We start from the raw sequence: 24,109 nt of genomic DNA on the forward strand, positions 1-24,109 counted from the left end.
ATCAGCAGTGGCTAAGGCACAGATATTTGGAAAACAAGCAGGACAGTGGTTCTTGAAAGACCAGGGTTGGCTACCCCTATAGTTTAAATGCTACCATCGCATCTGTTTCTGTGTGGTCGTCGGTGACATTCAGGGTTGTACAAACCGGCCATTTACACAGAACGATGTGAGTCATCTGCTGTGAAAGCTCACCATTCAGGTTTGTTTGAAAAGCATATCGTATATCCAGAAACCCAATATACAATAGCCATCAAAATCCAATTTTAACAGAAGTAAATTAACAGCCTTTCTTCTGTAGATTCAGTCGGTTTATTATACAGCACATATCATACAATTTTGTGACAGATTAGTGGTAACAGTGGTTACCCAGTGTCATAAATGTACACAGTGACAATTTAAAAAATACAAAAAACATTAGTATAATGTGCAACAAGACACCACTAGATATTAATATTGAAAAAAACCCCAAGAGTTTCATTTTCTCCTCTGAGTTAAGCCTCTGGATTGAGAAAGGAGAGAAGCACTGTGTGCTTGTCTACGGTTTTTAGTGGCAGTGGCGCTTGTGTTGATGTGGAAGGTTTGAAGGTGAATTGGCAGAGATGAAGGGGTGGAGGCAGCAATGGACACTTGATCCTCTGACCTGGTTGACTCCAGACCACTTTCTCCACCTGGTTCCTTCCTTCCTGGTTCCATGTTACTGTATCCCAGCCCTGCTCTGCTGCTGCAAGAAAATATAAAGCAACATAAAAAAAAAAACAGTACTATAATTAATAATTTATACAATGTGCTTAATAATGCCTAGGTTAGAATAGAGCAAACTTAACTAATCCAAAGAGCAAATACTCACAAGGGACTCCTCTGTATTTGGGTCAGGTCATTTTTTTGTTTTTCTATTGGCATGCTGGGAAGAGAACCATCCTCTGTCTGCTGAGACGAAGGAAGCTATTGATGATCATTTTAATAAAATTTGCAATAATAAAAATATTATTCCACAATAAGAATGTGTTAATTTTAAAAACATTATAGGTTTTCATCTGTCTGACCTGAGTGGCATTATGTTGTGCTCTTTCCCTCAGTTTCTGAAGGCTGTAGCGTAGGGTGATGTTTTCCTGCTCCATAACTTTTATACGAATATTATTTGCCTGTAATTGTTGTTCCATATCCAAAAGCACATCTCCTGTACCTTGTAAAGATGTAGACGTAAAGGACAATATCGTAAGCAGTAATATTAATACTGTGACTGGAGTAAAAACAATGGAGGCGGTAGACAAAGAAATGGCTAGATACAAGTTTTATACTTTTGCAGGAAATGCACATGTAATCAACTTAGAATTTCATTTTTGTGCAGAGGTAAGTAGAGGTATGTACTGGAAATAAAACAACTGCATACTCTGTGGCTGGGCCTGAGCCAGGGGGCTAAGCTCTGGGAAAAACACCAACAGCCTCTCCCTCTCCCTTAAAGCTTGCACATGTTCCTTCAGCTCAGCCACACTGTTCTTTAGTTCATCTATGTGTATTTCTAGTGACTGCTTCTCCTTTTGCAGCTTTAAGCAAAGGTCCTGTTGGGGGGGAACCATGCAAGGTGTTACTAGGCTTGAAAAGAATTGATTATAGGTATGTGTACTGGGTGTGAGGGCTTCAATATAAACTATACCTGTTGTTGAGTGAGCTGAACCTGTTGTTGTTCCTTCTCCCCTGACATCTGTTGCATCTGATTGTGTAGATCGACCTGTTTCTCCTCCGTCTCTCCCAGCTGCCTCTTCAGCTCATCACACTCTTTATCAAGAGCATCCACTCTCTCCAGCAAAGATTTCTGCTTTGCCTGCATTGACTGGACGCACAACCACAAAACACTTAACGCCGGATACATCTTTAAGGTCTCCAGTTGAAAACAACAGTCAGGTATTTGCTGTAATGCTGACCTCTTGTTGACGACAAGCACTGTGGTACTTGGCTTTCTCCTTTTCAAGAAGGACTTGAGTTTCAGAGATTTGACTCTCCAGCTGATGTAGACTTTGTTGTAGTTTGCAACAGGTTTCTTCCTCTTTTTGCAGGGTCCTCACCTTCTCCTGCAGCACATTCTTTTCATGCTCTGCCACAAAATCAAATGATCCATCGTACAGCATGTTAGTTTAGTTTTTGTGCATTACTAAGACAAGTGTGTTTCATATATGGTAAGTACTGCAATTATGATGGTAAATTAAATCATACGTGTCCTTACCAAGTGCTTGTAATGTATCTTGATGGGCTGCTACTTTCTCTTTCAGTCTGGAATTACTCTCCTCTAAGGACAAGGTTTCTGTTTAAAAAAATATTAAACATGTAGTCGTAAATGTGAGCTCAGTGAGTTCCCACCATGTTTATTTGTGAATTTACTGCACCTCTTTTGAGTTGTTGTTTCTCCTCCTGAAGCCTTTGCTCGCTTTCTTTCATGGCCCTTTCTGCTCTCTTCAGTGAAAACTCCAGCTGGACTATGTTTGCTTGGTGTTTTTCCACGTCTTGCTTGAACTCTTTGTGTGCTCTTTCCAACTGAGACCTCAATCTCTCCCGCTCTGTTTCTGCTGCTGCTAACCTAGCTTTAAGAGGCTCTACCGTAGCCCGCACATCTTGTAGATGTTTTGCCAGCCGACGCATGTCCCTTAGTTGCTCATTTGCCCATTGGGCAACATCAGCTGCTGTCATATGTCCCAGCTCCATAGTGTCCTCCACAGCGGCCAGGAGTGGCTGCAGAGACGAGGGCAGGCCCTCACTCTGAAACAGTTCCACCAAAGCATCTCCTGTTTTTCTCAAAATGGACTGCACTTGATGGCAGGCGGCGCAGGGAATGAGGGATGATTCCACTGTCTGACAGCTTGCATTGTAGCTGTGCACTTTAGGAAAACATGAGGAGTTGCAGGTAGGACTGGAAGGTATATGATTCAACCTGCTTGTTGATGTCCGAGCAGATAAACAACCTCTACAGCAGTCACTCCTGGAGTTCATTAGGGGGGAAACAGATGAAACTGTTTCTGTCTCATTACAGTCAACTGTCTGTGTCTTGCAGTCTTTGTAGATCCCCTGCAAGGAGGAAGAAAACATGAAAACATGCCGTGATCTGTTTTCTTTTCATATTTTGCCATTCTTCTTCCATTGTTCATATTTCAGTTGTTTGCCTACCTTAAAGTCAGCATATTGAACTAAATTACACCAATAGGTTCTGACTACAAGGCCAATTGACAGGTATCCTTTCTGCTGGGGCAGTTCTCTCCTGTGGCTGCACCTCAGTTGCTCGGCATAAGAATTAAAGCTTTGGAGAAGAAGCAGTAGTCTGATTCATAGAGAGAAGAAGAAGAAGAAAACGTTTATTTTGTCCTCATAGATAATTTGATTGGTGTCATATAACGGACTGTTACCTGTCGATGAGGAGCTCCAGTAAAACAATGTGGGAGTGCTGGTTGAACGCCTCCTCCCCATCTACAAAATCATACTGCTCCAGCAGAGCTACCATGTCCAGATTACAGGAGAGTTTATCGGGGAACTTCCATGAAGAGAAGCGGACCGGTCCGGTTCTGGAAAAGACGTCCACAATGGCACCCTGAAGATCGATCAAGTCTTTTCGGAGGCTTTCGATACAGTCCTGCCGACCCAAGAACTGACTCATTTCTGTCAGGCTAGCTTATATTTTTCTGTCTGATACAGGGTGACTGGGTGTAGTTTGTTGACGCATCGTCTCCTTAGCAACCCCCCCCCCCCCCCCAAAAGAAACAATAAACTACTAGTTCCATAATGCTTTGCGCCGCATATCCGGAAGTAGTACGCCTCCATTGGGTCGACGAAAGCGCGACGCAGTAGGTATTCAACGACACCAAATGTGGCGTCGTAACTCTTATACATTGTGTTCCTAACACAGTAATAACGTGGTATTATACTTGTATTTAATTACATATACTCTTCCTGTCGGTTGGGTGTTTTCAGGTAGCTCCAGGCTTTAGAAAAAGACGCAGCCATGCCGCCTGGGCCTGTTCAGATAGTTCAGCCGGAGTCCAACAACAAGGTACTGTTACCGCTGCGGTTTAGCTCGTCAAGATTAGCATTGTGGCTAGCGTGCTCATTCTGCTCAATAACTTGCTCTTATTAATGTACTACACTTCCCCTCGCTTCCCCACTCCCCTACCCTGACATATTAGTTAGCTGTATCAGCTACCGTCTGTTCTGGATGGTAAGCGTACATCTTGGTTACCTGTTGTTAGCATTCAAAGACAGTTCACCCAGATAACCTAAACTCAGTTTGATGTTTGAGACTGTTGGCTGCTGAAACTCCAACACAATGTGAACATGGCATGTTTATTATCTAAAATGGGTAAACTGACTGTGTAGTGAGCTGGTAGATGTGGGGCCAAGGTTAAGCTATGGATGCGTATTTAGTTGGGGGGGGGGGTTTGTCCTCATTTAAGTTATGCATGCTACAGTCTAACCAATGGAAACTTTGTCAACAGAACGATGCAGCTGCAGAAGAAACCCCAGCCACCAAACCAATTGTTGGTATCATATATCCACCTCCCGAGGTCAGAAACATTGTTGACAAGACAGCCAGCTTTGTTGCCAGGTTGGACACTTCATATATCTTCAGCTGTATAATCTTATATAGAGCTACTATTTTGTGTGGATTTTATGGCTATGCTGTGGCTAATTTATTGTCATTTCACAGGAATGGGCCTGAGTTTGAAGCAAGAATCCGTCAGAATGAGATCAACAACCCAAAGTTTAATTTCCTCAATCCCAATGACCCCTACCATGCCTACTACCGGCACAAGGTCAATGAATTTAAGGAGGGAAAAGCGCAGGAACCATCTGCAGCTGTGCCTAAGGTTATGCAGCAGCAGGCCATGCAGCAGTCACAGCAGCTTCCTCAAAAAGTAAAACAATGCTTTTCAGTCTGCTCTTATTATTGGCTTTTCATTGCCTGTAGTTGGTAGTAATTGTTATGTTTGTCAATAGGTGCAGTCCCAGGTGATTCAGGAGACAATTGTCCCCAAAGAACCACCTCCCGAGTTTGAATTTATTGCAGATCCTCCATCAATTTCAGCATTTGACCTGGATGTTGTCAAGCTCACTGCCCAGTTTGTTGCTCGCAATGGCCGTCAGTTTCTCACTCAGCTCATGCAGAAAGAACAGAGGAACTACCAGTTTGACTTTCTGAGGCCACAGCACAGCCTTTTCAACTACTTTACCAAACTAGTCGAGCAGTACACTAAGGTGATGTGACAGTGTGTATGTTTCAAAATGATTAATATTCTTTTTGTTTTGTGATGCTAAACTGTATCTTGATCTTGTCTCTCAATGTTTAGATTCTGATCCCTCCAAAAGGTTTACTGACCAAGCTAAAGAAGGAGGCTGAGAATCCAAAAGAGGTTATGGACCAGGTAATCCTCTTTACCGGTGAATGTTTCTCAGTATAAGCGTTTATAAATGAATGTTATGTTAATCAGCTATTCTGCTGCACAAACGCCAGGTGAGGTACCGTGTTGAGTGGGCAAAGTTCCAGGAGCGTGAGAGAAAGAAGGAGGAGGAGGAAAGAGAGAAGGAGCGGGTGGCATATGCCCAAATTGACTGGCATGACTTTGTAGTAGTTGAGACAGTGGATTTCCAGCCAAATGAACAAGGTAATTTAACCACAGTGATTGGAATTTTAAAATGTGTTAACCCCTAAATGTGGCTACAATTATTTATGGCATCTGTTTGCCCAGGCAACTTCCCTCCACCCACTACACCTGAGGAGCTTGGCGCTCGAATCCTAATCCAAGAGCGCTATGAGAAGTACGGAGAGAGTGAGGAGGTGGAGATGGAGGTCGAGAGTGAGGATGAAGAGGATGAACGGGAGAATCGGGAAGAAGGCCATCCCTCACAGCCTGATCAAGACACCCAAGTGCAAGACATGGATGAGGTATGAACTTACATAGTATTTCATAAAAGAGCCATGTAAGATGATGTTTCTTCACCAGTTATATATATATATATATATATATATATATATATATATATATATATATATAGTCTATATATTATATATTTTTTTGCCTCATTCTCCTACTTTCATTTGCAGTTAACTAAATATACAGCCTGTTTGGTGACACACTGCTTACACAGAAAATAAAATAAAGTGCATACAGCACATCATTCCTAATCTCCTGCTTTCTTCAGGGATCTGATGATGATGATGAGGGAGTGAAGGCTCCACTGCCACCAGAAAACCCTATGCCACCACCACTACCCCCAACTCCAGATCAAGTTATTATTCGCAAAGACTATGACCCCAAAGGTAACTCAGGCTCCCTTAGATAATGTAATACTGATGGATGGATGGAGATATAGATGGATACATACAGATGGATAGATTGATATTATTAAACCCGAAAGGAACTTTAACTTTATTGCATAACAAGCTATTAATGTGTCTATGTGTGCTGATCAAATGGTACCTTTTCCTCTCAGCCTCCAAGCCTCAGCCCTTAGCTTCACCTTCAGATGAATACCTTATCTCACCAATTACTGGTGAGAAGATCCCAGCCAGTAAGATGCAGGAGCACATGCGTATTGGTCTATTGGATCCACGCTGGTTGGAGCAAAGAGACCGCATAATCAAAGAGAGGCAGACCGAGGATGAAGTGTACGCTCCTGGTTTGGATATTGAGAGCAGCTTGAAACAGCTGGCTGAGAGGCGTACCGATATCTTTGGTGTGGAAGAGACAGCCATTGGTAAGAAGATTGGTGAAGAAGAAATCCAGAAGCCGGAAGAAAAGGTGAGAACATTTAACTTTAGCTTATGCAATTTGAAGTCAAAAGAATCTCTGAGATAAATAAAATTAAGTCAGTACTGTTTTGATCTTGAAATATGGTTTATTTTCATTAATTTTGTATTGTCGCAGTTTGTAACATTTGTGTTTTTCCTCCCTCACCAGGTCACCTGGGATGGTCACTCAGGAAGTATGGCTCGTACACAGCAGGCAGCGCAGGCCAACATCACCCTGCAAGAGCAGATTGAAGCCATTCATAAGGCCAAAGGACTGGTGGGAGAGGATGATACTAAGGAGAAAATTGGCCCAAGCAAGCCAAGTGAAATTCATCACCAGCCTCCCATCCCCTCCTCTGCAGCCAGTTTGCCTAAACCCAGTCCTCCTGTCACAACAGTGCCTCGCCCACCTTCAGCTGTGAGTTGAAATATTTAAAAAAAAAAAAAAAAAAAAAAGGTTTTTGCTTCATTCAGTTTTCTACATAATATTCCACCAATGTGCTGGTTGACAGGTGGCACCACCAGTACGCACCACTCTCCTGTCTGCTGTACCTGTGATCCCAAGACCACCTGTGGCTCCTGTGGTACGCCTTGCACCAGGACAAGTTATAACACCAATGCCACCCATGATTCCTGCTCCCCGTATCAATGTGGTCCCCATGCCTCCTTCAGCACCCCACATCATGGCCCCAAGACCACCCCCCATGGTTGTTCCAGCTGGTAAGATGGTTTTAAAGCAGCTATCACTGACATTCAAAGCCAAGTTGCATTGATGAGGACAGGGATGCTTGTCATATTGTGCTAATTTGATAACACAACCTTTCCCACACGGCCTTCCCTAGTTTATAATTTTAAAACCAGATAACTCACTGCTTCTTCCAGCGTTTGTCCCAGCTCCTCCTGTACCACAGCCACCAAGCTCTGCTCCTGCACCACCATCCCACCCACCTCCACCTCATGAAGATGAGCCAGTCAGCAAGAAAATGAAGACAGAGGACAACCTTATTCCAGAGGAGGAGTTCCTTCGTAGAAATAAGGTTTGTTAGTGCAGTGAAATGTGGTTTGATTTATGAATTGTTTCTGGTTTGTTGATGAATACTGAATGTGAAGGAGTAGAGTAACCATATGTATATTTCAGTGGCTCAGTGAAGGTTTTATGTGATTATTTATTTATTTTTTCCTCCCCCCACTTTAGGGCCCCGTGGCAGTTAAAGTACAGGTCCCCAACATGCAAGACAAGACCGAATGGAAGCTAGATGGCCAAGTGCTGAACTTCACTGTCCCACTCACAGACCAGGTATGTAAATATTGTTTTCAACTTTTCCTTATTGTTTGTCAGCATATGCTGGTGCACCCACTTCATTCTTATGGATGTGCAAATGCAATGTCCCTACAGGTGTCTGTTATTAAAGTCAAGATCCATGAAGCTACAGGCATGCCCGCAGGAAAACAGAAGTTACAGTATGAGGTAAGCTTTTCTTCTAACCTTGTCAAAAGATTTAGTGTCTGCATAAATCTAAATGACTGATTGAATAATACTGTTTATTTTGTTTTGTTTTTTTTTTTAGGGCATTTTCATCAAAGACTCCAACTCCCTGGCTTATTATAACATGAACAATGGTTCCATCATTCACTTGGCCCTGAAGGAGAGAGGTGGAAGAAAGAAGTGAGCCATGCAGTTAGAAGAAAAAACATTTACTAGTGTTTGTCTTGTCGCTCAGTCCTGTCATTTTAGTTTGACCATTTTTTATAATTGTCCTTGCTGTTTGTGTTACTCAGAATGCTAAATGAATTATGCACTGGCAGGCAGGCATGGCTTCACATTATTGGTTCAGCTCTTGATTTGAGGTAGTAAACAGTTATTTGGTAACCTGTAAGAACATCATTCAAATAAAGGAATAAAACTTCAGAATTTGCCTTTTTGGTTTCATGAAACTGGGTAATGTGATTAGCCTCTGTAACACAACATGGATTAACACAGGCCACATGCCCTGCAGCACTGAAGTGTACAAAAACCCAGTGCTGGTGATGTTTTCCAGATATCCCTGCTCTACACACTAATTACCTAGATCAGATGTGTTCAGCTGATCAGAAACTGGAAAGGGCTAGAGATAGTTGGAAAACCAGCAGGACAGTGGGCCTTGAGGACCAGGGTTGGTCACCACTGGTTTAGGTGACAGCAGCATTCACTGTCTTTTTCCCAGACAAATCATTTTCTTCCTAAGACATCCACTAGGGGTAGCCATAACATTGAGATGATAAACTCAGGTCGACACACTGGGTTGGTTACTGGTCGAGGCACAGTCTGCCGAGTACACTGGGGATGACAGGACCGAGAAACAAGCACCGTTAGCTGGGACCAGACTAGTCTAACATCAGGTAGTTCATGGCTGACCACGGAAACCGGGATGATAATATAAGACCAGTCGTACTTTGTTGGCGGTAGGAAAGATAAAGAAATAGTTTGGACTGCGCTAAAACACGAACAGTTGAGGCTAACTTTGCGTTAGCAGCCCACCAGTAGCTGAGTTAGCTCATGTTTCAACAACGTTACCAGACATTTAGCTAAAGATAAAGGCCAAGAGTGCGTGGGAAATTAAAGTTAGCGTTACGTGGAGAAATCATGGCGTCGATGCTGTTTGACTCGACGACATATGCAAAGGAGCAGGTTTGACTTCGGGCTGTCAACAAGCTCGCCTACGTTAGCCACCCTGGCTAGCGAGCTAGCTTTGTCACCACCATGGCAAAAACGGAGACCGGCCGTCAGTCGGTGGACACCAGGAGCATCCGGACCATCAGCAGCAGCCACATGGACGATGAAAGCTCCCTGGGATCAGACTCGGAGATCAACGGCTTCACCACCGAGAGACCGACCGATAAATACGGATTTATTGGCGGAGCGCAGCAATGCTCGGAGCACTCGTAAGTCTGGCTCACCTCGCTGCTGTCCTGGTCTAAGTAAAGTACGAGCAGTAAACTTTTAGTCACCTTCAGCACAAGGCACCCAGAGCTCCCCCCTGCTGCGTGGCACCCAGAGGGGTCATGGCCACTGCTTCATGGCACATACAACACTGCTAGTCATATCATCATTACTCCTCCAAGGCTCTTTGTGTAGAGGCTATTTACTATTCAAACATTGTAGGGACTAAAAAAGGCAACTCATCATTTTTGTTTATCAGATTGATGAATAATGTTTATCTTATATTATCTTAGATTGTCATTTGAATTAATATATTAATAGCCCTTGAAGCCAGTTGCAGTGGTTTTTTTTTTTTTTTTTTTTTCCAAGAAGCCCTTTCTCTCCTTCCTGTTAGTGGGGCCTAAAGCCTTCATTACTTTTATTCAGCACTGAAACAGTGAAAGGAGTGAGAGAAAGTTGTGCCAAGCACTGGCTGGCTGGGAGCTTCCTGTTTTCTGGAGGTTTGGCAGACTTGGAGCCACAGATCTGGTGCCCTGTTACTAGAGGGCCTCTTCTGGCTCACACTTTTATAGGTAAGGGTTTAAACTTGACGCATTTGGCTGTGGTAGTAACTCGTTGTTTAAAGTCTTTGGCAGCTGAAGCTGGCACATAATATTACTGCAGTGATAGAGCCTACAGTTTCCTAGCAGGAGGAGGGCTGTCCCAAGTTTAAAAAATGCTCTTTGAAGATGCTCTAACCTCACAATTATAGGCTTGTGCTGATGAGATAATTGCATAGCTTAGTAAGGCATCAGACCTCATTTGTAATATTGGTTAGACTTGCCTATGTTTTCATTTTCTGTTGGAGAACATAACGTGAACTCCTTAATTTTTTTTTTTTGTGCTTTCAGATGTTCTGCAGTTAGGTTACATCATATGGCAGGCAAACCCAGACTCTTGCTCTTTGAGGTTAAACCGGCTTTGCCATTAAATAGGCTGAGTTGGTGTCTTTTATAGTCTCCTTAAAACAATCCACCAGTTGTTATTTTTGACTCACTACACAGTTTACTGACTACATATGAGCAGTGGCCACACACGTAGATCTGATGGCACATGCAGAAAGATGAGCAGATGGTTTTTTTTTTTTCCTATTACTCTTCCCAGCCTAAACAAGCCTGCTGTATTTTTATGTTTCTGTAGTTTCAGGATTTATTTCCTACTGACATTACTGAACAATATAAGCACTGATCTTTACCTGGGCCATGTACCCACTCCAAAAAACAGTAGTAGATTTAGATGTAGCTCAATTTTATTTTGGTTTATTGTTGATTTTGTAGTATAGTCTTTTAATATTTTCCTTGTTGTGTATCCAGGGCTCAGGATGTGCCTCCAGAGGTGCTCAGGCAAAGGGAGGTGAAGTGGCTGGACATGCTGAACCACTGGGACAAGTGGATGATCAAGCGATTTGATAAGGTCAATACCAAGTGTTAACTCAGTAACACGAACCGTCCGATGGCTTGTTTGTATGAGGTAGCTCTGTTTGGCTCTGTCTCCAGGCAGCAGTCTTTCAGTCTTGTGTAGTTCTGTGTATGTTTTAAGGCAAAGGTAAATTGTATTGCTCAGGTATTTGATTGCACAAAGACAAAACTCTTGTGACCAGATTGTTTGCAACTTCAGGCCAAAGCTTTTCCACGAGTCATCAGCAGGGCAGGACACAGCCTACCCCTCTATCGCCTCATAGACCATGTGACAAATTGATAGTCTCAGATTTAGGGTGTGGCTGTGTTGACTTCCTGTAAGACTACTCTGTAATAAAGGTGCTGTGAGTGTAAACTGCAGCTCTGTTCACATGCAAGACAGCTGTTTATGTTGCAAAACATTGAATTGAGTAGAAAGCAGGTTTCATTTTCCTGTAGTGCAGGTAGGCTCAAGGCTCATGCAGTGAAACTCTGAGTTTCTGATCAGTGTGTACAGTGACTCCATGTTCACTTGTTTTTGGCCAAAACAGTTTCCCTCATGTTTAGCACAATATATGTACATACACCTTACCTTAGCTGTGAAGCCACTCAGCAGTGCAGTTCAAATGGATATTTGTCAGAGTTTACAGTCTGACCAGTCTGATTATCTGTAGTGCAACAACACTGTAGTAATTGTGAAACACTGTGATGTATTAAAGTATCAGCTGTTACTTAGTGGTTTTACCAGATAACGGCATTTCACATGTATGTTTTAAAAAAAGGAACCAAGTAATGGGCGTGTGCGCTGCACATAGCAGTGTGTACAATCCCTGTCTTGGATTGTGGTAGGCCTTTTTCGCATGTGTTCCCTTTGTCTGTCTTTATTTGGTGAACTGTGTTCCTCTGTGGCTCAGGTGAGGCTGCGGTGCCAGAAAGGAATTCCTCCTGCCCTTAGAGGCCGTGCATGGCTCTACTTGTCAGGTGGGAAGGTGAAGAAAGAGCAGAACCAAGGGAAGTTTCAGGTCAGATAACTTCTTCTTTCGCTTCCTCCTCACACTTCTTTTCATGCTTTCATTTGTGCTTGTTTCATGTTTATTTCTTTTCAAATCATTACTGAAACTGTTGCTATGCACCACTGTAATTTCGGATGTTTTCTGCACAATATTGGAACCATTTCAGTTTTAGTAAAGCATGTTTACAATGGAAAATGAACATCTGTTTAATAGCTAAAAGTATGCACTTTCTGAAAGGTTGAAAGCCTGCAATGCTGCTACTCTAACAAAGTCATAGCATGTCTCTTCCATATGTGTTTTGTCAGGAGCTGGATAGCCAGCCAGGGGAACCCAAATGGCTTGATGTGATTGAGAAAGACCTCCATCGACAGTTTCCTTTCCATGAGATGTTTGTGTCACGGGGGGGACATGGGTAAGCACTCTAATGTGATGCAATATTACACACTGGAAATAATGAGAGTCTGTCTTTTGATATTTAGTTTGTCTAATTGTTGTGTGTCTGCATTTTTGTCCCCGACAGGCAGCAGGACTTGTTTCGTGTTCTTAAGGCCTACACTCTGTACAGACCAGAGGAGGGATACTGCCAGGCTCAGGCTCCCATTGCTGCTGTGTTGCTCATGCACATGCCTGCTGAGGTACTGTGTGCTTTGCCTAAAACACAGACACCATATAAACTATCTCCTTCCCCTTTGCAGTTTGCATATGCTGATATGCTGTGGTGTTGTTGGTTGAAAGCTTATCTGAGTCATAACTGTAAAGCACTTATTCAGATGAAACATATAATATCACTGCTGCTGCTGATGTAACTGATTGTATCATTTTCAAAAAAAAAAAAAAAAAAAAAAGTTCTTGATGTAACTACCAAGTCCACTATCACTGCTCATCAAATACTTCTGTTATTATCTGAGTTCCATGTCTTGTTAAATGAAGAGTTAGTTTCCTGACATGATGTGTCTTTGTTTCCACAGGATGCGTTCTGGGGGCTGGTCCAAATCTGTGAGAAGTATCTTCCTGGCTACTACAGTCCTGGCCTGGTGAGACTGAAATGTGCAAACATGTCTGATGACATTACTAACTGGGCTTTTCCAGAGACTAACTGGAATTTTGTGGTTAGAAGTTGCTGATGAGAATATTGAGGTGTTGTCAGACCGCAGTTCACCATCATGTTTCTCATTTGCACAATTACACAGTAGTAAGCTATCTTGTGTAATTAACCCGTGAACTTTCTTGTGATTATTGTTCAGCCATATTGTTTTTTTATGAATTTGTATTTCATATTTAACAGAACCAACATGTTGTTATGAAATGCTTCCTCAGTGAAATATAACATGGCACTACCAAAGAAGTTGGTGTAAAATCTCAGTAGTCATGTGTAGTGGAAAATGATTTACACTAGGAGCAACATGATGCATTTGAACACAATACAAGTACAGTACTTTGCTCTGCAGTGCCTCCCTGTCTATCACTGTCCTTCAGGAAGCTATACAGTTGGATGGAGAGATCCTGTTCGCTCTGCTGCGACGTGTATCCCCGCTAGCCTTCCGCCATCTGGAGAAACACAAGATCGATCCCATCCTCTACATGACTGAATGGTTTATGTGTGCCTTCTCCAGAACGCTGCCTTGGGCTTCTGTTCTGCGTGTCTGGGACATGTTCCTCTGCGATGGTAATAGTGCTTTATGATGGTACCCTATGTTGGCATGGAAAAACCTCTTCATGCTAAAACTCAAATACCTGGCTCTTCTCCCTCTCTCAGGGGTAAAGATAATCTTCCGTGTGGGTTTGGTGCTGCTTAAGTGCATGCTGGGGACCCGGGAGAAGCTAAAGGCTTGCCAGGGCCAGTATGAAACCATGGAGCTCCTCAGGGCCATAGAACCTCGATACATGCAGGAGGGCTACCTCGTACGGGAGGTAAGAGAAGAGCTGCAGCAGCAGCAAGGCATGAGGACCAGCAATACTAGATAATAACAAAAAGGTTTATGTTACACAAGGACTGGACCGTATAGAAAAACATGCATATCACTTCATATATTTACCTATTTATCTACATGATCGTTTTTATTTTACTTATCAATTGCAGATCTTTTTATTAACTGACTTAGAATATATATATATATATATATTTTAAGGGTATGGTTGGTATTCACTTATGATGACCTAAATCTACCATAACAGTGTGAATCAATCTGTGTTGTTTAGTCAGAAAATATGACGGGATATGTTTATACGATATAGTTAGTACTAACATGTTCTCTACAATTGCTTACTGTGAATACCCTTACACATGAAGGCTACAGTGTACAAAAGGATTTACAAAGATTTGCCAAAGATGTCAATAGAGATCGGCATTTATAGTATGTCATATTAGGCTTAGCATAATCCTTTAATGAAGTAGCAGAGGGGTTGTTTTACTCACTGTGGATAAGGACTTGACGGAGAACAGTAAGTGTTTATGAATGTAGCCAAGTGAGCAACAGAGAGTCTGAGAGTGAAAAGAAGTGATACAGAGACTAATTGACCAGAGTCCAGGCTGGCCAGTGTCTGGTTGCTGTGTATGAGTCTTGTGTGAGTATGTGACCATGCTAACAATACCCCTTTTATAGACAAGGCAGTCTTGACTGTGGTGAATGTGAGTGGATCCAGAGCAGCCCCAAGGCCCTTTGGCATTTACTGACAAAGTTCACATACTGTATTTAACATGATGAAATGTGGAAAGAATGTATTTCTCAGCAGTGGCACCTTTGATTACGAGCTGCATGAATCTGGCTTTGACCTGGTGACGTGTCTCTTCTTGTTGCAGATTCTGGAAGTGCCGGTGACAGCGCGAGACGTAGAAAGGGAGCATCACACCCAAGTGAAACGCTGGAGGAAGAACCGCGGAGAGCTCAATTTCAAACCACCCCCGAGAATGCATGGCGCTCGGCTCATCATGTTGGCCGACCCACCAAGGCGCCAGGACCTGCAGCAGAACCCCACCATTGTACTTGAGGTCCCTCCGCCTACCTCGCAGAAGAAGGGCAAGGAGGAGAAGAAGAGCAGGAAGAGCATGAAAAAGCCCATTGTTGAAATTCCTAACCCTTACCCTCTTCTAAACAACCCTTCACATCCACCCTCAGCTCCACCTGCCCCACTGCCACCCAACAGCAAGACTCCAGAGATTGTGCCACAGAGTGAGACAGACACACCTCACCAGCAGCAAGCACCTCCTACAGACCTTCCCCCTGCCAAAGAATCTCCTCTTCAGCAATCCACACAAAGCCTTAGCAGCACAGAGCAGGATACATACCTGTAGCTGTACAACAGTGCAGTATGTGTATGTGTGTTGCGGACGAAGCACCAGCACCCTTCAGCCAATAACAAGCCAGCCTTGCCAATGTCTCTGATTGGCCAGCATCACTAATATTCCAGTGTTGGACCTTTGTGTATTCAGTTATTCATTTTAGTTCCCAGTTTGCCTGTAATATTATTGGTATACACTAAAGCATCATCACAAAACGACTCTGATGCTTATGTCATTTCTCCATGTAAAGCTGTTACATCCTTTTGATGCTTGATGTGTTTGTTCAGTCCAGAAGTCTGTTTGCAAGGGAGACACATTACTGACTACTGGGAGAGAAATCATTCCTTTCAGACACGCATGGTTTAAATGGGACTTAAAGAACAATGAGGCACCTAGTACTCAGGCAGGTTCGTTGTACATTTCCTCTCAAATTCAACACTATTGAGTTCACTGGTAATACTATGCAGCAGTAGATGTAAACTCCTGATAGAAACTCAAGGCTTTTCTACTTCTTAACACAGCATACTCCATTGGGGGTTTTGTTCACTAGAGGGCAGCATAAAGCTGATTACAGCAGGGATGGTATATCTTAAAGGATTTATAAAGTTTGGGAGGTATTATTCTATGACTGAGATTTGTTTTGTTTTTTTTCCCACTGGGGAATTATGTGCATTTCATGTTTTCTATTCTTACATTTGAACAGAAACTCCTCTGTTGAATCAGTGAAATCAAATGAATATTCAAGTCTTTTTCTACACATTTTATTTAACAAACAGTTTAAACATGAAATTTGTGCACATGGAACTAGTGCAAAAATGGTCACTTTTTTCAGTCAGTTAAATTAGTGTGGTTTAACTCTGTATCAACTCCTAATACTCACTGTGCCAGGCACTTCCAGACACTTTAGAGCAGCAGTAATTCACGTTATGTGGGCAGCAGACTGGACATACCTCACTCTGTGACACATTCCTGCCTTTTAAAAGCTAATCAGTCCAAAAGCTGTCTCTTGCCAAATGCAAATCATTATAATGTATGTATTTGTGCACGTGTTTCCTGTCATAACTTGGACAGTGAGTGAGTGATTGCAAATTACCTGAAGGTGCTGACCCTTGTCTTGGCATTGAGCCTGTTTTTTTATTTTAATGTTTTGCTAGAATTTCCAAAAGCAAATCAAGACTCTTGTTTGGGACGATCTGTGACCGCTACCTGTGACCAGGGTTACTCTGTTAGTGCAGTTGAGGGATCATGGGATTTAAAGATTTATTGGGATGTTTGTAGCGTTTCTCTTATGAGAACCAGCCTCATTTCTTTGGGATATATGGAGACACATGCAGCAATGAGGCCTTTTCTTTTTTTTTTTTTTTTTTTTTTTTTATAACATATGTTGGACAATCTTTTTTCACAGTGTGTTTTCTAACTTTCACCACAGTGATAAATGGTAAAGGGAGTTTTAACAAGCATTAGCACAAGTGTGAAACATGTTTATATAATTAATATAAAAAAAAGAGTCTGCTAAAAATGCACATGTATGTCAGATATCATACGAAATGAGGTTAAAAAGAATAACATACTTTAAAGCAGTTGTCTGTATGCACTAGTTGTTTTTTTTTTGTTTTGTTTTTTTTTTTTAGTTGCTTGTATTACCCACCTTACATTTCAGTGATGTTTTAATTTAATGCTCTTTGTGTAGATACGGCATGTAAAGTAACAACTTCTTTTGTAATGAAATCTATTTTTCCGTGTGTTATGCTTTATTTTGTTGAGCAGTTGCAGAAACTGCAGAGGAGACATCTCTAAATCATTTGCTGTTCAGGACAGTATGAAATTACAAATAGTATGGATGAAATGAATTACATCTGGAATAAGGAGGCTTTTGCCACTGAAAAGTTTTTTTTTTTTTTAATAACTATTAAGACAGATTGCTATTATTCTACCATTTGCAATAGCCCTGTAAAATAGGTGTTGGACAACCATGGGACACTATGCATCATCATTTAAATGTTACAAATAAAAATTTGTTAAAGCAAACAACATTTCTGGTATATTTTAACTGACTATGATGTGGGTGAATGTGTTTTGATATGTTGGGCTTTTTTGCCTGTTTGTATGCTTTGTCTCATGTTTACCAGCAGGTGGAGCCCCAGCGTCATCACTTTGAAATGAAGCTGTGTTTCTCAGAGGAGGCATCTCAAAAAACAAAGGTGCAGAATGGTCCAGGACTGTCATATTCCCTGTGCTGATAAAGCCTTTTAAATATGTTGTAGTGCCATTGCTGAGATTGGTGACGTTGACAAACCCACAAAAATACATTTAGCCAATAAGCATACTTAATATCTAATTGTTTCTCTAAGATTTTATATTTATCTCCTAATCAAAAGCTTGAAACTGCTTATTTCAATACTAATAACCTTTTTCTTGAGGTATGTCATTTATTTTATCAGTGTTCTATTTTTCTGGTTTGGAAAAGTGTCAGTACATTTAAGCTTGTATGTGTTTTGTGTGAATGGAAACTACCACTGCTTAGGTAAATAATTTTGACTTAGGTTTAACATTTTGGAAAATTTGTTGAAGTTTGTTATGGGGCAGCACGGTGGTCTCACAGCAAGAAGGTTCCTGGTTTGAAACCCATCAGGGGCCTTTCTGTGTGGAGTTTGCATGTTCTCCCTGTGCTTGTGTGGGTTTTCTCCAGGTACTCTGGTTTCCTCCCACAGTCCAAAAACATGTATGTCAGGTTGATTGGTGACTCTAAATTGCCCATAGGAGTGAGTGTGAGTGTGTGAGGTTGTTTGTCTTTATGTGGCCCTGTGATGGACTGGGGACCTGTCCAGGGTGTACCCCTGCCTTTCACCCAAAGAGAGCTGGGATAGGCTCCAGCAGATCCATGAGACCCTAATTTGGAATGAATAGGTATAGATGATGGATGGATGGATGGATGGATGACAGTTTTTTCTTACATTTGCATAAAGACAGTCTCATATCTTTTCCTCAGCCACATAAAATTTCCTTAGAGCTAGATATCAAAGTATTCCTTTAAAACCATAGTGTGGGAACCAGTGGCCTAGATCAGTGTGATGACAAAATGTAGACACTTTCCTTCCCTCCAACCCTGTAATTCTGCATCATGTCAGAATGTCATGACAGATAGAACTGCATGGTACAAATCTTATCAAATAGGAGTCCATGGTCTGGTGTCTGTCTGTCTGGACATTTTTGAAATGAAAAGAGATTGTGAAGCAGCTGTAGGAGTGTATCCATTCATGACGCAAGTATTTGACCTTTCTCTTCTAAAGCTGTCTCTTCATCTCAACAACTTCCCTCAAAGACGTCGTTCCATCTCTTTCTCCTCGTTTAGACTAACGACAGGTTGCCATTCTTTTCTAAATTCACTGTTTGAGCTGACAAAAGCACCTTTTCCTCACCTTAAGGTATGGGATATGTGTTTTGTCTCAGGGCTTAAATAGTTCATTGCAAATTGCTACCTTGATGACCTCAGTAAGCCTGCTGGCTCATTCCTAATCGTCCGGCATAGTGTGAGCTGCAGCTGTTGACATGAGGTCATCGTGGGTTCAGTGGTTAAAAGAGAGTTGCAGGTAATTTGGGAATCATCAGTGTCTTTACATTTGATTTGCATTACCAGTATAAACGCAAATTTGGTGTTTGTAGATAAAATTGATATTGTACTTGAAACATGGTACCTGTCAATAGCTATTAATCATTTTTCCCCATTGTCATTCCACCAAAGGCCATTATCAACCATTATGGGATCTGCTGATGTTTGCCCACATGAGGCACAGCAACAGTTAATGGTCTAGGTCCCTGAGGAATGCATGCACCGTCACGCTTTCCCTCTTTGCATCGGACACCTGGCCCTCTTTCAGTGCCACCGTTCCATTTACATCTCAAAGGGGGACGACCAAGAAGGCTCTCTCTGTGCTCCCTTCCTAACTCCAGAAATGATCTGATTTATCTCTTCATCAACGGAAATATATGCCATCCCGCCTCGCTCATCCCCAGCTAATAGAGATGGGAGAGGGTGCAGTAGAAAGAGAGACTTGTGATCCTCTGTGTGATCCCAGACCCAACGGACCCCTGTCACAGTGCTTGATTCATGTGATGCGGGTGACTTTCTCTCTGCTCTCAGGCTCAATGTGTTAAGGCATGGGGGGGTTGGATGGCATAATGCAAAGCAAAGGCGCCTGTGTTCCAGAGGTATCTGATTCCCACGTTTGATGGAGCATGACAGGTTGACTCAGGTCAAATTAAAAGGGCGCAGTAACAAATATGAGGGCAGACATTGTGATCGTCTCTGCAGGTGAAGGTTCCAAGGCAGGGGGAATAAAAAAGTTATTTATTGCACCAAGGGAAAACATTAGTCTTTGTTCAAGGAGCAAAAAGAGAGGGGATCCCTGTGTGCGGGCCAGGGTGGATAATTGAATCATCCCTGTGTCATTCTCATCCCTGTGTGTACCTCATGTTCATCTGCCAAAGGAAAAGCCCTCACTTTTATCTTTGTCTCATATATATGGATGACTATGTTTTTTTCCGCATCCAGACCTTTAAAACAAATTCTCTGTATCTGCTACATATTTCCACAGTGCGGTATGCACAGTATGTTATGAATATGAACTGGCTGGCCCTGCAGGTTTTTGTCTCGGATGGAAACCTGACAGGTCTCTTTCTACACATAACTAAACATTTTTTGCCCTCTGGCTCCTGTCAACTATTTCTGACCACTCTAAACAGAGACTACTTTTAAATAATGTTATAAATACCAGTTAATGTTTGGAGTGGAGCCTGTGGGCTCAACTATTCCATCATATGAACATACAAGGCTCTGTGTACTTTGGAAATAGTAGTTTTGGCACCTATGCTGTTTCCATTGTATAATTTTTTTTTTACAATTATGATCTACAAATGACTGTATAAATGGTTAATGCTTTAGATGGTAAATTTAACACAGAATAACACCCAAAGACTCTCATGGGTGCATTTAGCAATGTACTTTAAATGTCATCACAGTTCTCATTCCAGCTACTCCCAGTGGACACACCACCCCTGTGTTAGGGACCAGATGAAAATTACTGAGTGAGGAGGGAGGGGCTGAACCGCATGTTGGACTTAAAAGCAAGAACCTTCTCAGGATTATTAATATTTGTTTGGACCTTCCCCTTCAATAAGAAAAAAAAATCCAACACGCTCCAGCCAAATCATACATCAGGAGTGGAATGACCGATGGCTAAAATGATGGTAAATGTAATTCACTATTTTTAAACCAATTACCTCTAAATGAACAGTTATTACCACTCGTTGAAAAAGCTAATAGGCCACAGGCTGAGGGACTTCAGCACCGTAAAGTTTGAATATACATTATGTTGTTATAGCTTTAACACTGAAACTATTCAATTATTGTGAAGATAATGTAAAAGAAAATATAACTCTAGGGTATGGGTGAGACACTTCTTTGCAAAAAAAGTAAAGTATTAAAATAAATGTCGTCTTTGTATGACCCTCACAGTCCCCTCAAAGAAATTTCATACAGTGTTTATAAAAGGTTAATAACTTTAACCCTTTAGAGGGTTTTAGGGTTCAAATCACATGAAGCAACGTTGCCGTCTCTGTCAAATCAGATTCAAATATGCGGGTGAATAGTAAAAAGGTAAATGAGGCATAGTAATTGTGTCTGCTAATCACCTGCTACGCCTACAGGATACTTTAGCCCCGAGTGATGGGTGTGTGAGGTTATGTGGGGGTAAATGCTGCACACCTGTGTGGCTGTCACACTCCTTGAGGAGTTTTAGGCGTTTCATTTAATCTCCATCAGTTGACCCCCCACAACCCAAGCACCCATCCTTCTGACCTCTCAACCCTCTACATCCCTCGGATCAGCAGTGCCAGAGGCATGCACAATTATGGCTGTGAAGTCTTGTCAAGTGACTGAAGTTAAGGATCAGACACATTTTTCCCGACACTCTTGAGGTGTGTTGACTTGACTCAATCTTAGTTCCCTGCTGGTGATAATTAGACCTGTCACAATAGTTTCTCAAATCCCTGTTTGCAGATTGAGCTGTTTTACGTTTGACACACACTCCCTTTGTAAGGAGGCAATGCAACAACCTGATGTTACTGGGCCTGTATTCATACTGGCTCCTCATTATCTCCTCTTACCTCCTCCACCTTCTCCATCTTCTGTTTTCTTACTTTTTGGGTGGCTCTAATGATCAGTAGAGCCAGGCAGAGAATTAGCTGTTAAATGCCTCTCTGTGGCTGATTGTTTACTTGTGTGTAGCTCCTGGCCGGTGGGTGATGAGATACAGACACAGATGGTGGGCATCAGCAGGCTGGCTAGGAGCAGATTAGCAGCCTCCCATGTCTGAGCACCCCCGTCCTTGAGCCCCAGAGGACTGGCTGTCTGTAACTCTACTCGCTTTGGCAAGCCTCATGTGTTGATGGAGGCCAACTATGGGCTTATCTCTTGTCTCATTCCTGCACCAGTGGGCCTAGCAGGCTCCCAGAGAGAAGGGGCGGGGAAGTGTTTGGGGGAATGTCTGTGTGAAAACAACCTTGTTTTGAAAAGGTAATGCTGTTGCACAGATTTTGTAATTAGAAGTAACTTTACACCAGTAAATGGAGCCTTATCTAATGCATTGTATTAGCATTTTTATAACATGGTGTCCAGGTGTTAACATAAACCTTTTATTCAATAACTACGAAGCATTTGTGACTTTATATGATTCGAAATCACAGTTATGGGCTGTAACCTTATACGTTTTCATGCATGTGGGGTGACAGCTGCCACATGTGCCACCTACATTTGAACGTGTTGGTGATCCCCCCTTCCGCTGTCTGAAAAGTGCCTACAGTGCACATTTTGCCATTATACCAAATACACATTGCACTGGAGAGGAAACACAGTTCAAATAGTCCAGGTCAAAGGTCAGCCAGATGTGGTGTAGAGTAGTGCAGAAGGGGGGAAGCTAGGCAGCCTGTAGGTTAGCATTCAGTGCCTGTTTATTTTATAAACAGTGGGAGCAGATTAGTTTTGGAGCCAGGCTCCTTTAGCCATATGGGGAGGATGTCCTCTGTGTTGGGAGACACTTAACAAACCATTGTGTTCCTAACTGGACATGCACAGTCACTGGCATCATTTCTGGTCACCACTAATGATGAGATGATGATGTTGTTGCCAGTGTGCACGTGTGGACCAAGGGATGTGTGGTCGGCAACACTTCCATTCTGGCTTCAATGGAGTACTGAAGGATTGTGTCAGTAGCAGCTCACCAGTTTTGAGTCATTAGGGCTGTTGGCAGATGCAGGTCCTTGTCACCGCTTAGCTGGGAGTTAAAAACAGGAAATGAATGGACCCCCCCACCTCCAATGTTGGTGCCAGTCTAATGAATCCTGCTTGAAGGTGTTTGTGTGTGGCTCATCTCCTGAAGACTTGCAGATCCTTCCTGCCATTGTTTTGGGTTTTTGTGAGATGTGGTAGCAGTAAAGTCTTGACTCCAACTGTCAACGCTCGGCTGGACCAGTGGGTCTCCATCGACACTTAAAGATTTACACAAACACACTCTTGTTTGATGATTTAAATGCTTTCATCTAAAGTGTCTTGCTGTATCATGAATACAGATATTTTAGGGGAAAAAGTCAAACCCAGCACTGGGTTATGGTTGATTTATGCACACCCTCTGACACCTGTACAGTATTGCATTACGGACTTTCTTCAAATCCAAATATCAGCAACAGATTTAACTTAAGAAATTTCAACACAGGGATTCTGGCAGGCAGATAAACTCTCGGCAGGACACTGTAGTGATGATGACAAGCCTGCTGAGCGGGAATAGAGCTGAAGAATGTGTGCAAATGCAGGATCATTTCTGCACATCTTCATCATGCCACCTCTGGGTGGGACTGATTTTCATTTATTGTTAACATGATACATTTCTGCAGGTGATGATAGTGTGATGCTCTGTTTAATGAAAGGCTTTTGTTTCTCTACCAACACTCTTTCATTAAAATAAGTCAGAGGTTAGATTGCCAAAGTTGTTTCAGTGTCTTATTGCCACTTCATCAGAACAATCTAGTTTGCTGACAACCTGAATCATCTCTTAGATGGATTGAATAATGCAAGCGAATCAATATTTAGCAGGGAGTGAAACTACTTTTAGAAATGTTTTGGAGCTCGGAGCACTTTGGTTTATCTTAAATCAGGCAGAACAGATTCCCAAGTTGAGGCTGAGCATACCCCCTCACAGCTCAAGTGTTACGTAGACCAGATGAGGAGAAACCTGAGCATTAAAGAGTAGGAACCATAAAACTAACCAGCAGTTTTAAGGTTCAGCAGTATGGAAGGGGCCTCTCTAGAAGAACTGGGTCTGGAGTTCAGTGCTGTGAGGATACAGTCATACAGTACTTGAGCAGCACAAATACACAGACTGAGGAGCACAAAGCATTTCTGTTTCCCATGGAAAAACTTGAGTTGGGATTTTCTGATACTTACAGTGAGCTGTGGGGATGAAGTAGCAGCTCATGAATCAGCACACAGAGTGTCATGTGTTATAGAGGACTGACTGATGGCTTCAGTTTTAGCCAGTGAACATGGTTGGAAAATGTTTTTGGCTTATGCTGGATTACAATTTACAAGGATTGATTAATTGTATTATGCCAGTTCATTCATAAAGGAATTAGCTGAGG

At 42.2% G+C, this 24,109-nt stretch overlaps 3 protein-coding genes and 1 long non-coding RNA gene across 12 annotated transcripts; 2 read left to right on the forward strand and 2 right to left on the reverse strand.

Annotated features, from left to right (window-relative positions):
• Positions 1 to 291: 291 nt before the first annotated feature.
• On the reverse strand, positions 292 to 3,711 carry ccdc157 (coiled-coil domain containing 157). Of its 7 annotated transcripts, none has more exons than XM_026320838.2 (10): positions 3,393 to 3,711; positions 3,157 to 3,286; positions 2,382 to 3,057; positions 2,222 to 2,299; positions 1,923 to 2,092; positions 1,655 to 1,831; positions 1,391 to 1,559; positions 1,044 to 1,183; positions 848 to 942; positions 292 to 721 (listed from the first exon to the last, which is right to left on the reverse strand). In XM_026320838.2, exons 1-10 carry the CDS (start codon positions 3,638 to 3,640, stop codon positions 475 to 477), a joined length of 2,130 nt encoding a protein of 709 aa, XP_026176623.1. In that variant the 5' UTR covers positions 3,641 to 3,711; the 3' UTR covers positions 292 to 474. The 7 variants fall into 7 exon arrangements, 5 of the variants coding, with proteins under 5 accessions (XP_026176623.1, XP_026176622.1, XP_026176621.1 ...); XM_026320837.2 differs by having other exon boundaries at positions 292 to 718; positions 848 to 924; positions 3,157 to 3,307; XM_026320836.2 differs by having other exon boundaries at positions 848 to 924; positions 3,157 to 3,307.
• A 54-nt stretch (positions 3,712 to 3,765) lies between these two features.
• sf3a1 (splicing factor 3a, subunit 1) lies at positions 3,766 to 8,678 on the forward strand. Of its 2 annotated transcripts, none has more exons than XM_026320840.1 (16): positions 3,766 to 3,827; positions 3,955 to 4,033; positions 4,476 to 4,585; positions 4,688 to 4,895; positions 4,978 to 5,235; positions 5,328 to 5,402; positions 5,492 to 5,642; positions 5,727 to 5,923; positions 6,181 to 6,298; positions 6,472 to 6,779; positions 6,939 to 7,187; positions 7,282 to 7,489; positions 7,652 to 7,806; positions 7,965 to 8,066; positions 8,166 to 8,237; positions 8,338 to 8,678. In XM_026320840.1, exons 2-16 carry the CDS (start codon positions 3,986 to 3,988, stop codon positions 8,437 to 8,439), a joined length of 2,361 nt encoding a protein of 786 aa, XP_026176625.1. In that variant the 5' UTR covers positions 3,766 to 3,827; positions 3,955 to 3,985; the 3' UTR covers positions 8,440 to 8,678. The 2 variants fall into 2 exon arrangements, with proteins under 2 accessions (XP_026176625.1, XP_026176626.1); XM_026320841.1 differs by having other exon boundaries at positions 3,771 to 3,831.
• Positions 8,679 to 8,816: 138 nt separating this feature from the next.
• On the forward strand, positions 8,817 to 17,446 carry LOC113138418 (TBC1 domain family member 10A). Of its 2 annotated transcripts, none has more exons than XM_026320842.1 (9): positions 8,817 to 9,691; positions 11,042 to 11,141; positions 12,040 to 12,147; positions 12,444 to 12,550; positions 12,659 to 12,773; positions 13,107 to 13,172; positions 13,615 to 13,804; positions 13,895 to 14,049; positions 14,939 to 17,446. In XM_026320842.1, the coding sequence occupies exons 1-9, from the start codon at positions 9,510 to 9,512 to the stop codon at positions 15,428 to 15,430; spliced, it is 1,515 nt and encodes a 504-aa protein (XP_026176627.1). In that variant the 5' UTR covers positions 8,817 to 9,509; the 3' UTR covers positions 15,431 to 17,446. The 2 variants fall into 2 exon arrangements, with proteins under 2 accessions (XP_026176627.1, XP_026176628.1); XM_026320843.2 differs by lacking the exon at positions 8,817 to 9,691 and adding an exon at positions 9,730 to 10,261.
• Positions 17,447 to 22,050: 4,604 nt separating this feature from the next.
• On the reverse strand, positions 22,051 to 23,972 carry LOC113139063 (uncharacterized). The gene is made up of 2 exons (XR_003296521.1): positions 23,916 to 23,972; positions 22,051 to 22,963 (listed from the first exon to the last, which is right to left on the reverse strand). It is a non-coding gene; the product is annotated as an uncharacterized LOC113139063 (long non-coding RNA).
• Positions 23,973 to 24,109: the final 137 nt, after the last annotated feature.

This window comes from Mastacembelus armatus, chromosome 9 (genome assembly GCF_900324485.2).
Source record: "Mastacembelus armatus chromosome 9, fMasArm1.2, whole genome shotgun sequence".
Classification (NCBI taxonomy): Eukaryota; Metazoa; Chordata; class Actinopteri; order Synbranchiformes; family Mastacembelidae; genus Mastacembelus; species Mastacembelus armatus.